This window comes from Bidens hawaiensis, unplaced genomic scaffold (assembly GCF_021521415.1).
Source record: "Bidens hawaiensis isolate Kalapana, Puna unplaced genomic scaffold, B.hawaiensis_p1.1 tig00014774_1, whole genome shotgun sequence".
NCBI lineage: Eukaryota > Viridiplantae > Streptophyta > Magnoliopsida > Asterales > Asteraceae > Bidens > Bidens hawaiensis.
Window position 1 is genome coordinate 366,631 of NW_027492301.1, and position 13,236 is coordinate 379,866.

At 31.9% G+C, this 13,236-nt stretch overlaps 1 protein-coding gene across 1 annotated transcript; it reads left to right on the plus strand.

Annotated features, from left to right (window-relative positions):
* Positions 1–7,887: 7,887 nt before the first annotated feature.
* LOC143547649 (polygalacturonase QRT3-like) lies at positions 7,888–10,400 on the plus strand. The gene is made up of 3 exons (XM_077039026.1): positions 7,888–8,076; positions 8,152–8,385; positions 9,352–10,400. The coding sequence occupies exons 1-3, from the start codon at positions 7,888–7,890 to the stop codon at positions 10,372–10,374; spliced, it is 1,446 nt and encodes a 481-aa protein (XP_076895141.1). The 3' UTR covers positions 10,375–10,400.
* The last annotated feature ends 2,836 nt before the right edge of the window (positions 10,401–13,236 follow it).

The window sequence follows — 13,236 nt, forward strand, 5'->3', positions numbered from 1 at the left end:
TATCTGGACTTACTTAGCTATACTAGAGTCGACTGGTACACTTGTAGGTTAGTAGTTTAGTCGAGTTTAGATAGTCTAGAGTATTACTTAGTGTCTAAATTAGCGTAATTTAGTTAATAATTACTAGACTACTTTTAGCACATCAGTTGGTTTCTGTTCTTGTATATTTTTATCCACTCAACAAAAGCCCTCAATTAATTTCTGGGATTAAGGGAGTCTCAGTGGTCAATTTGATCCCGGCCCGTTAAAGGGCATAATAGTCAAAATATTTAACTATTCAATTTCTCCATCTTCTAGTCAAAACTAGCTTTTGGGCTAGAAGACTTTTATGTTTGTTTCAAAATTTTGAGTGTACTGGTCTGAGCCTGACTCCGAGTCGTAATTCGGATTCTCAACAGTACCAGCTCGTTTAAATCTTAAAAATCTCATAAATTGATACATCCGTGTAACACCCCGGCTTAAGAGGAAACGTCCGAGTGTGACGTACAGATTGTTCAAAACACATGTGACACTATTAAGCGACAATATTATCATTAATTCATTCATGCTTCAATTACACAAGTTCAAACAAAGAAAATACATTCAATAAAAGAAAAACAAAAGCAACTTGTCCATTATTTTTGTAACATAATTCTAGTGTCTTCTTTGAACTTCAACCTCTAATAATTGTACCTGTAGCATGTATATAAAATAAAAGGTCAACTAACAAGTAGTTGGTGAGAATCACACAGTTTGATATAAATGCGTAAGAAATCGTACAATTCTATGAACATGTGTAACAACGCAAGCAAGGTCCTTTCCAGTTGGTAACAACCAACATACTCGGATAAACGCGCAACGCAAGCAAGGTCCTTTCCAGTTGGGACAACCAACGTACTTAGACAATCACACAATGCAAACAGGGTCCTTTCTAGTTGGGGACAAGCAACTTACTCGGATAATCGTACAACGCAAGTAAGCAACTAAACACGCAAGTCCATAATGCGAATTGTAGTTTGAATAAAGCATACTAAGTAATTGTTTGAGTAGGATATGCATCCCCCCCTCCCCAAACATTTAAAAAAGTATAAAAGGGGGTGTGAGAAACTCATATCGAAATCGAAAATAAACTTGTAATAAAAGCCGAAAGCATAATAACGAAAACGAAGCAACCAAACTTCAAGAACTATAATTAAAACAAAAACGAAAACTAACTAACTGAATTATAAAAGTTACATTAATTCAGTTTTAGGAATTTTTCATTATTATTTTAAGGCATTTTATAATATAATATTATTCTTAAGTTTTAACGGAATTTTAACGTTTTAAATATTATTTTAACTAATATTTTATTAATAATTTAACACTATTATAATATTTGCGAATTTCGGATTTTAACGATAAGTTTAACCCGAAAATCAACAATTTAGCATATTATAAGGTTAACGAAATTGAATTATAAAATAATATTAACGTTTATATTATTTAAATATTAATTCAACTAATAATTTATTATTAATATTTAATGATATTTACTAAGTACGAATTTGACTGGGTGTTATCTTAAAAACGATTATCTAACGTAAAGAATAAGGTTAACGAAACGGAAAATGTTATAATATTGATGGTTTGTCGTGAAACGGAACGAAAAGTTAGTTTTTTATTAAAAGATGATAAGATTTAGTTTATAGTTAATTTTATTTAATTTAAACTAATATTATTTGATTTAGAAAAATTTTAATAATTTAGTTGGATTAATATAATATAGGAAAATAATTTTTTTTAAATAATGTTAAAAACGATCTGATCCGGGTTCGAACCCTCGTCTTCCCGCCTACATACTCACACACTAACCAACTGCACTAGCATGTTATTTGTGTTTAGATTGTAAACAGGTTATATATATAGAAACATAAAAGTTTTTTTTTTCATATTAACCCTAAGATCTTAATCCTTATAAACTGATCAATGATTGATCAAATTAGATTAGGGGTTTTAATTATCGGCTTAAAACAATCACAAATCATATAAAAATTACCTTCAATAGTTAAGGAATGAAGGTGAACGGAGTTCGTCCGGAGCTCGGACTTGAATGATTAATTATGAGATTTTGAGAGTGTTTGGGTAATATTTAAGATTGTGAGCAAGTATAGATGCGAGTGCAGGTCCTATATATACTTATAATTGGAGCATTTAGATGTTTAATGATCATTATTGGGTTTTCATAAAATTAGACCGAAATCGAGATAAAAACGCATAAATTAGTTGTTATTATACATTACGGACAATGTTTATGGGTTTTCTAGTATGGAATTAAGCCGTTATGAAGTTTAGTCACATTAATTTGCGAAATTTAATGTGTTAAAGAGGCTGCCGGAATTTCTTGTTTGTCGCCGGAAAACCAATGGTTAGGGTGAGGCTGTAATGGTTTTTTATTAGATATAATATAATTTGAATTATTTACACTTTGGCCTTTTTAAGTTTCAAGTTATATTAAAACCTAAATTAAACTATATTTACAATTTAAACCTCGAACTTTGAGATACTATATAAATGTAAAAGACATTACGGACAATGTTATTATACATTACGGACAATGTTTATGGGTTTTCTAGTATGGAATTAAGCCGTTATGAAGTTTAGTCACATTAATTTGCGAAATTTAATGTGTTAAAGAGGCTGCCGGAATTTCTTGTTTGTCGCCGGAAAACCAATGGTTAGGGTGAGGCTGTAATGGTTTTTTATTAGATATAATATAATTTGAATTATTTACACTTTGGCCTTTTTAAGTTTCAAGTTATATTAAAACCTAAATTAAACTATATTTACAATTTAAACCTCGAACTTTGAGATACTATATAAATGTAAAAGAATTTATATAACTTGGAAAACCTTTCGTATTATACCCGTATAACTTGGAAATTATTTAAACCGAAAACTCTAAATCCTTGGAGTTTCGTTAATTGATTAAAACGAATAGAAAATGAACGAACGATAATCATAAATCATCAGAAATATAATATTAATAATTAACGATGAACAAAATACTTTAACACGACAAAACGGGTAAGTCTAATGAATACGAATACAAATCCAAATAGAATGGCGAATGAAATATAAAAATACATGCAACGAAACTTGAGATTATTTAATTATATATATATATATATATATATATATATATATATGGGATGGATCTTGCGAGAAGTGATATTATAGCGAGAAGTGCAAGAAGTGAATCTCATCCATTGATTTTATTTGATCAATGGTCATTACGCAAAATGGCACTCTTGTAATTTATTTTCACCATTTTAATGAACTTTAATACCAAAAAGGACATGCTAGTAATTTTTATGTACCATCATTAAAAACAACTGTGTAACTCATAATTACTTAACTAGTTAATTAAATATTCTCATTAAAGCCACAACTAAGTTTTTCTTTTGAAAATCATTTAATATTTTTGGTTTACTATCATTTTGAAGGCTTACAAATGTTTTATTTAATCTTACGGATGATGAATATCTTATTATTTGCACGTGTACAGTGAAGAAACTGGTAAAAACCTCTTTTATCCATATGAAGTGTAGGTACGTGCGTACACACAAACATACGTAGGTACGCATGTCCCTACGTGTGTACGCTCCTACGTACGCACATACACACATACATACATAGGTACGTACCTACCTACGTCCCTATGTGCGGATATACCTACATGCCTACGTATGTACGTCCCTACGTGCGTAGGTACCTACGTGCCTACGTATGTACATGCCTACGTATGTACATGCCTATGTATATACATTCATAAAGTGTATGGCGTACCTATGAGTTTCATATAATTGGAATATACATGATAATTTCGATAATTTTGTAATAGTTATTAAAAATTCATGTAAGATATATGTGTCATCTAACAAACAAAATAAAGTAAATAGATGTTAATATTCAAATAAAATTTAAGTTACAATATTTTGTTTTGTAACTTACTAATAGTATTTAATAGTTACCATAAAAAGAAAAGTGTTCACTTGACTAAAATGCCCTTATAATTAATAATTAAATAAATAAGAAGAAAAATTATGACTGGTTCTGATCACTTCTTGCCCTAAAAATACTTCTGAAAAGAACCAAATCCTATATATATATATATATATATATAAACAAAACCAAAAATTTTAAATGGGTTGGATTTTCGGGTTTGAAAGTAACAAATGTTGCAATCCGTTTGATATGATTCCAGCGGCTATGTTCTCAGTTTTAATTCTAGTTTACTGTCTCAAAGTTCCAGGTCAGTTCTTGTCGGATCAGTCAGCACGTTAAAGGCTCGAGACTCATTAATTATTCATATTTTATGGTTTGGTTCACCAATCATTAAGGTAAGTAATCATTCCCCTATTTTATTGATTTCAAAACTGTTAGGGGGATTTATGCGTATCATATTATATTAAACATATTATTATCTCAATTCATTTATTTCATTTAAACTAGCAAATCATGACTTGTGTTGAACGATTAAATGCTACTTGCTTATTTGTTTACTTGTTTAGTTTATCGCATTCGAATAGGTCCATCATAATATATCGCAGTAAGTATGATCACATGCCGTCTTAGTAGCCAAAGCCCGAGTCGCAAGGCGATGGCCAACCAACACCAATATTTGTATTTCTTTCGTCTTAGTAGCCAAAGCCCAATTCCCAAGACAATGGTCTAAAGATACCAATTATTTGCTCATTATTTAATTGCTGATAGTCACAATATTGACTTGCATTTTTTCTCATATATTATAGCTAGTATCAAAACTAGTGATTACTAACTCAACCTCGTGTTGATAAACATATCTATTTTGTACGCATATTGTAGGTTATCTTATGGTTTGAAGTGAAGGTTAAAGATCATATAGAATAAGCTTTAGGATATTTAATAAAAAAAAGACATGATGTTTTTTTTTATTATTTGTTTGGTTTTAATGTAATTGTTTGAGATGATGTGTACTTGTTTAAATTTAATAAAATATTTAGATATTCTCACTAATATTGTTATGTTAGTGCATTGTGAGCTGTGAACTAATAGTTGGCGCCCCGGCATATTCCGTCGTAAGTTGGGGTGTGACACAAACGTTGTTGTCGGGTTCTCTTTCGAGACCCTAGGAAGCGGTGGTGGTCTGGTGGCCTCTTACTGTTTCTTTTTTTGTTGTTGATTGTTTAGCTATCGGTTGGGGAGGTGACTGATCTACTGTTCTAGTTTCAGTTACGAAACCTTAGGCGGCGGTGGTGTGGCAACGACGGTCAGTGGCCTCTGTTGGTTGTTTAGTCGTGGGTTACTAATGTATACTAATATGTAGTAGTAATAAATCAACCGTATAGTAATGCCCAGTAGTGAAATGAGTTAATGATTTGTGGTTGTGAAAATGTTTACTTTCAACATCATTGTACATTGTTCTTATGATTTTTGGTGTTATGGGGTGTTTGGAAACATGTGAAATACTTGGATCATGATAGGATATGCGTGTAAAAATTGGAATTTCACCCATGTCACTAGAATGTGTGATGGACGTTTTCAGTTGCAGTCTAATGAAGTTATCCTTAATCCAAATCATATTTATTCAAAGAAGTATTGTGGAAGCTTTGATCTTTATAAGCCAACAATACGATTTTGAGATTGTTTGTGAACAAGATTGTGATATTTGATCGTGGCTTTGAGATTGTTTGTAAACAAGATTGTGATATTTGATCGTGGCGTGGCATGGTTTGGTTTCTATATCTATTTTGGTCGGCTATGATGTTGTCAGCTACTTGGCGTGGCAACCTCGGTTGTAGCCGTGGCGATGCCAAGTCGTACTGTGTTCACAATGGCAATGAGGAATTGTGTATCTGAGCCTCTTTGTTTTGTAATAACTATGATGATGTGAAGATCTTAGTCGATTGGTGTTAACTTTTTTTCCTGATTTCAGTTTGGGTTATGTATTTTGATTTTCTTATTTTCAGCATTTTATTGGACATTAGTACGCTAGATTTTAGTTTCTTGGCATTGCGTCTTGTGGAATTGTAATGCTTATTTCAAGCTTTTAGAAATTAAAAATTTTCTTATGCTTTTTGTCGCCAAGTTGTTTGATGTTAAGCACAAATTTCTTTTGCCACTTTGGTTTCCGTTTATATGTCCTCTAAGCACTAACTTCAATTTGGATTATGTATTTTGGTTTTATGTGGTTTTTTTGAATTTCAACACTATTTCTTTTGTGAATTTGGTTTTCGTTTATTTGTTACATGAACATTATCAGTTTCATAGTTAACATTATCAATTTCGTAGTTATTACAACTGAGTTCATCCCTACCAGACGTAGCGTACGGGTTGTAAACCCTAGTCACATCTATTTTTAACATTTTTTGTACTAGTGGATTAATCCAGTACCACCGATTTTAATGTTTTGTACTAATAGCACCAAGATTAAAATTTCCCTTAACAAAATATAGGTGTAATTTCCCACTAATGTAGTCACATAAAACGTACATATTTAATATTTATTTAGTAGAAAAAAGAAGAGAAAAGGCTTACTTGACCGATATAACATCTGAATTGTGCAACCAAACTAATAAAATAAGTTATTATTAGTTTTGATTAAATTTGGTGGCGTAAGGATGAAGATTTTAATAACGTTGGAAGAAAGGCATCTATCATAACCAACAACCCCATCATGAATCAACCAAATCCAAAAACATATCGTTTTTAATAATTTTGGTTTTCGTAGCACACAAATATGCTGTTCGTTACAAGTCAGATTTCAGAATACCTTCTACACAATCCCATCATCGATCGTTTTCAAACTTAAAAGGAGTATATCGCTTGCACACACAAAACAAAAACACTTTTTATAATCTTACTTCTATTATATCCTATTTATTAGCTAAACAAAAGAATATCAAAAAAACGACACTACAATGTGTAATATTAAAAAACTTGTAATAGGAATCATAATGTAACCTTTCCCTACATAACAAATGTTTCAAAGCCCGGATCTAACTCATCATTTCTATCTAGCATGTTTTATCTGAGTCACCTAAAACCAACCTTTTATTCGTATTTGATTCATTATCTTACAGACAAATTATTACTTTGGCATGTCCGGTTTTAATGCCACACCCAGACTATAACATCATGTCATTTGGAAGTTTTTCATGTTACACGTTTCTTTTTTTATTTTTTTCTCGGACTTAGAAAAAAAGACCCAGAGTCCTAATTTCTCCTCTAGGAATATGACTTGAGAGACCAAATGTTATAGGAATTAAATGACTAAACGTTTCCTTCTTTCACATTCAAAGTCCAAATGTTGGTACCTTATCATAATATAAAAAAATTAACAATGATAGTTTAAGAACTTTAAGTTTCAAAATTTGATGCATATAATACAACAATTGATGCATGTTCTTTAAATAATAAAAACTTTTTACAGGGTAAAATTGCCTTTTGAAACCACTAGTAATTAGTGTATATTATTTATTAATGAATATTTAATTCGCTTCAATATGTTTATTAATTAATAATAATGTGCATTTAATAATAATGATAAACAAAAATTTTACTTAAATATAATAAGTGTTTAAGACAAGTCGGGTTAGAGGTCGAGTTATATTTAACTCTTATGAACCCGCCTTGAAGCGCGGTCCGCCCACTAGTTCATATGCATAAATACATGCATAAGCACATATATGTGTATATGATATATTTATGTATGGGTGTCATTAGCATGAACCATTTCAAATAAGATTGGCATCTTAGTTAGCCCTCACTCTTTCCATGTCCAAATCTTTACCCATTAACATCATTAAACATATGCACACGCCTATATACACATATGTATAAATATCACCTTAATGGTTTTGTTTTGAATCAAACACAAGAACAACAATGGCTCTTATTTGGTTCAATATTCTCAAAAGCCTATTTCCTCTTGCCACTTTCTTCATCCTAGTAAACCATGTATACATTACATATTCGTTTACACCAAACCCTTGGATCCCCGGTCGAACCCACGATTACAACCTCCATATACGCAAACTTCAAGACCTCCAATCATCGATTTCTCAATCGAATCCGGTAAGTGCATATTCATAATCATTATTTTGTTGATGTTTCACATCATGGAGATAATATTTTATAACTTAAATGTAGGTGTTGAGTACTCGCATGTATGGTGTTAGCTCATATGGCGCGGACCCAACAGGAAAAACGGATAGCACGGATGCGATTCTGAACGCGATAGCGGATGCGGTGGCGGAGGAACGTGATGGGATATTGATGGAGGGGATTGCAAACCACGGTGGCGTGCAAATAAGTCTTGAAGGTGGGATTTACATGATTAGCCGCCCGGTCAAGTTTCCAATGGCCGGAATTGGAAATGTCGTGGTAAGTTGGTTTTCAAGTTGAAAATTGAAAACTGATGATAATAATAATTCCACAAGACTAATATGTTGACTGTTAAGAGTTGTTCAAATAAGCTTAAAAAACGTGAAATTTAAATAAAAATTAATTCGACGACAAATGTTTTTTTTTATATAATGAGAAATCAGGGAACCTTTTGTATATAGAAGTATATTAGTATACACATTTCCTTTCTTAATTTTCTAATAATAATTTTAACTTTTTTTTAATAATGTTTGAAAACCAATTACCATACGGCATGAGCATGACATACTTTTTTTGTGTGTCGACAAGACTTATTTTACGTCAACAAGACATGCTTTCACCTATATCATAATATATAAAGGTGTAAAAGTACGTTTTTCTTTTACACAAAATTACATTTTATTTTTAATGATAATTGGGAAATTTTGTGCCTATAGGTGTAAAGTTACATTCTTTCTGCATGCGACATGTTTTCATTGGTTATATATAACTGGTGCAATAACAAAATATTTTAAAAAATAAAAATAAGTGATTATTTGATTTAAAATTTAAAGTAATTGGTTAACTTGGTTATCATCGTGATTTTCCCTTTTTAATTACTGATATAACATGTTTACAATATTAATGTAAAATATCATTTTTATTACTTTATATAATTTATTAATTTTATTAAAGTACATAATTTCATACATGTAAATGCAAAATGTTGATAAGCATCTTGCATCAAATAGTTTCATGTGCCTACAAAATGCTAGAAATTAAAAAAAAAATACATGGAATAACTTTCATATACTTTTGACCAAATTGCCCAAAAAGTCCTAATATTTATTAGTGCTGTTATTATTATCTATTGACTTCAATTCATGTTCTTTAGACTTATAAGACAAACTTATATGTCCTATTAATCTCTAGACATGTTACAAAAAGCAAATCTGATCATGTTAAACCTATGATTGTTATTGATAGATATCAGGTGGGACATTGAGAGCATCTGAAAATTTCACAAACGATAGTTATCTCATCGATCTATCATCATCATCAACAACACCATCATCTTTGGAATATAACTACGAGTATATAACATTCAGAGATATAATGCTCGACTGCAATTATCATGGAGGAGGTATTCGAGTAATCAACGCTCTAAGAACAAACATCGACAATTGTTACATCACTCATTTCACCACCGATGGCATCTTCGTCCAATCCGGTCACGAGACCTATATTCGTAACTCCTTCCTAGGTCAGCACATCACCGCTGGTGGGGACCACCAAGAACGGAATTTCTCAGGAACCGCCATTCGGTTAGCTGGAAACGACAACGCCATCACAGACGTTGTCATTTTCTCAGCCGCCACCGGAATAATAATATCTGGCCAAGCCAATATTATATCAGGTGTACATTGCTACAATAAGGCCACCGGGTTTGGTGGGACCGGGGTATATTTGCAATTACCTGGTCTTACACAAACCCGAATAGTTAATTCTTATTTTGACTATACCGGGATTGTGACCGAAGACCCGGTCCAACTTCATGTTTCAGGTTGTTTCTTCCTTGGGGACGCATTTATTGTTTTGAAATCGGTTCGTGGAGTTGTGAACGGGGTAAACATTGTTGATAACATGTTTTCAGGATCAAATAAAGGAATCGATATTGTTCAACTCGATCAAAGGAATGGCGCGTTTAATAGTATTGATCAAGTTGTTGTCGACAATAATAATGTTAATGGGATGAACTTGAAGGCAACCGTTGCCAAAGGTGCCACACAAGGTAATGGTACCTCGTGGACGGTTGATTTTAACCAAATACTTTTGTTTCCTAGGCATATAAAATTCGTGCAATATACTATGATGACAAGTGAACACAACGCATTCCCGAATTATGTTCTACGCAACATTACCAACAACAAGGTGTTTATCGAGTCGGATATCCCGGTTGCAGGTACTGTTTCGGTAACAGTTGATCAAGGATTGTCAAAAGGAAGGTAGGGTTTTATGATTATAGGATTGGAATGCATTCTTTTTTTTCTTTTTTTTAGTTTACAAATTATAGATTGATTCAAAAACATACAAAGGAAATTTGTAAAAGTGTTCAGTTATTCTTGGAATTCTAGTCTCATTTGTGTTATTTGTCAAAAGGTTGGATTATTCAAATTAATACTTTTATTGATAAATCAACACATTACTCTCAAACTTTGAATTCGTTTTTTAATATGTTGGAACTCTTTCATTCGACTTTACCTAATAATGATATGGGTGCATAACTTTTTATAATAATATAGCAACTTGTTCACAAGCACCCTAAGTAGGTTGTGTAACGGGCTTTTTTGTTAGTGCGGATTGAAGGTTGGGTTGATCCACAAACACTTTTCTAGTTTTAAAACTAAGCGTCCTCAAAAGTCCAACACGTTTAACAGGTCTGTAGGTGTCTAGTATTTCATTTCTTGAATGTAAGCTGGGCAATTCCATTGGTATATTTTGTATAAGAGTGTAATTAATTCAGTAAATATTGTAGTTTGTATTGGTTTATGTGATTAATTAGGGTTACATCATGTAATATAGAACACCAAGTTACGTGTATAGTCCATATACTATTACTATTGTAACTGATTGTCTAATAACTGTCGAAAATTCAAAACCATTAGAAAGTCAAGGCAGAAACTCATTAGATTATACCCCAAAAAAACAATGATAAAATCTCTTTACCAAGAAAATGGAGCTTGTCACGTAGGGATTTTGATGGCAGTTGTCAAGTAATTCAAAAACCTGATTAATTTAGATAGTTATGGTAAGTAGGGTATCGTATCTAAGAAGAGCATGTGTTTGATGTTACATATTTCGTTTGATCATAAAAAGTAAAACATAAAGACGTGATTGATTTAAATTAAAATAATCCTAACCTAGTTTGCAATTAAACTAACAAACACACAAAAATATGAGACAAGAAAGACTGAAAGAGGCAATCACATCCTGTTCAGGGTTTGATAGCACAATTTATAATTCAACTTAATTGATTAACTACACTAGTAAGCTATCTAGACATAGTTTTTCGGTTTTCGGGTAGGGTTGGGTGGGGCTTTGACCGGGTATTGGTGGAACAGGTTCCACCGGGTCTGAGTACAGTCATAGGGAGAAACCTAAAGTCCGGTTCGTACCTACGGGTTAGGTAGGATTAGGTCTGGTTCCAGGTAGGAACCACCGGGTCGGGTCCAAAACCGGTTTTTACATATAAATATGCACATGAATAGCAATTAGCCCACTGTTAGTTATCTTTGTGTACGTGGGCTTGGGGGAAATTCCACATAGTGGGCTGCCAAGGACCAATTAAATTTGATGAATTAAAATTTAAAATAGTACTTAAGCCCATATTGAAAACAAAACATGATCATATATAGATGAAATACATTTCATTGTTGCGACTTGAATTGAAATTAAGACTTTTAGCGCATATCTGTTTTCATACCTCCTACTCAAATTATGTGTTTCTATCCACTCTCTCACGTGAGCCATCCTTCTCTTCTTTTCTTTTTTTTAATATGCATGCAAGACTTGGTATATGTTAGGGATGGCAAGTTCCGATACGATTCAAAACATTACATGAAACAACATAGAAATAACCGGGATTTTAGTTGTCATGTCTATCTCATTTAATAAGCAAGTCGAGTTTCGGTTGACTTGTTTAGCTTGTTTTATTAAAGAAGTCATCCGGCTAACCCGTTAACCTATATTTTACAACCCATAAACCCATTTAAAATGGTTTCTACTTGATTATTACTCACCAACATGTTTGACACGCTTAGATAAAGTGGTTAAACGAGTCGTATATAGGTACTTACATTATTTTAAGTGTGTGTGGGTTAAGGTCGATATTGACACGAATAAACGAGTTAAAAGGGTTAATAACATTTTTAAATGTTGTTAAGAAGTACTCCTAATTAGGGCATTAATGGTTTCACTAGAAACTTAGAAAGTGAAAAACAGTCTACGCTGTCCCTTGTCACGTAGATATCACTTGGAAATTAAATCGAAAATATAATTAGCCCTAAAGGTGAGGTGACTTGATTGGCTATTCAAATTCATAAATGTTAAATCTGTGCCCAACGTTTTTATTTAATAATTTTAAATATTGTAGGCATTAAACGTTTGTTTCTTCATGGTATATTTTGTTTATGTTTATTTCGCATATTACTAAGAAAATGCAGGTTTAAAATGATATATTTATTGATGTAAATGAATTAAATTTATCATCACATGTACATAAAAGTTAAATCTAAAAAGGTGTGAATATCTTTTTTCCTAACAGATGGATATGATGTTGCAGTGGATGTACAAACAAGCCAAATTTCTTAATTAATTGCAAAGCAGAACAGAAAAACATAAATATGTTTGGCTATTATACAAACGTTGTATCCTAAAAAACAAAAACAAAAAGGTTGGTTCCTTAAATTAAAATTTAAAATAAAAAAGGTATCCAAAAGGTTTCACCGACGTTGGTAAATTTGATTGGATCATTAAAACAATAATATAAAAATAATAATATGGATGAGAAAACACGGTTGTGTTCCTAATAAAAAACGTATATAAAATATAAATAATTCAGAGTTTTCCGCGTGTTTTGGATGCCACATCAACACCATTCTTTACATATACCCCGTAGTTTTCAAGATCAGTTACACAATTTATAGATTTCCACGAATTAAAATCGAAAAACATTTTCTTTCGAATAGGAACACGATACCTAATTTCTAGATGAAAGGGATAATGAATTTTGATGGATTCTAAAGGAGTATCTAAATATTTTAAGAAAACATATAAGCAGTTTTTTTTTTCAAGCTTTCATAAGGTAGAAGT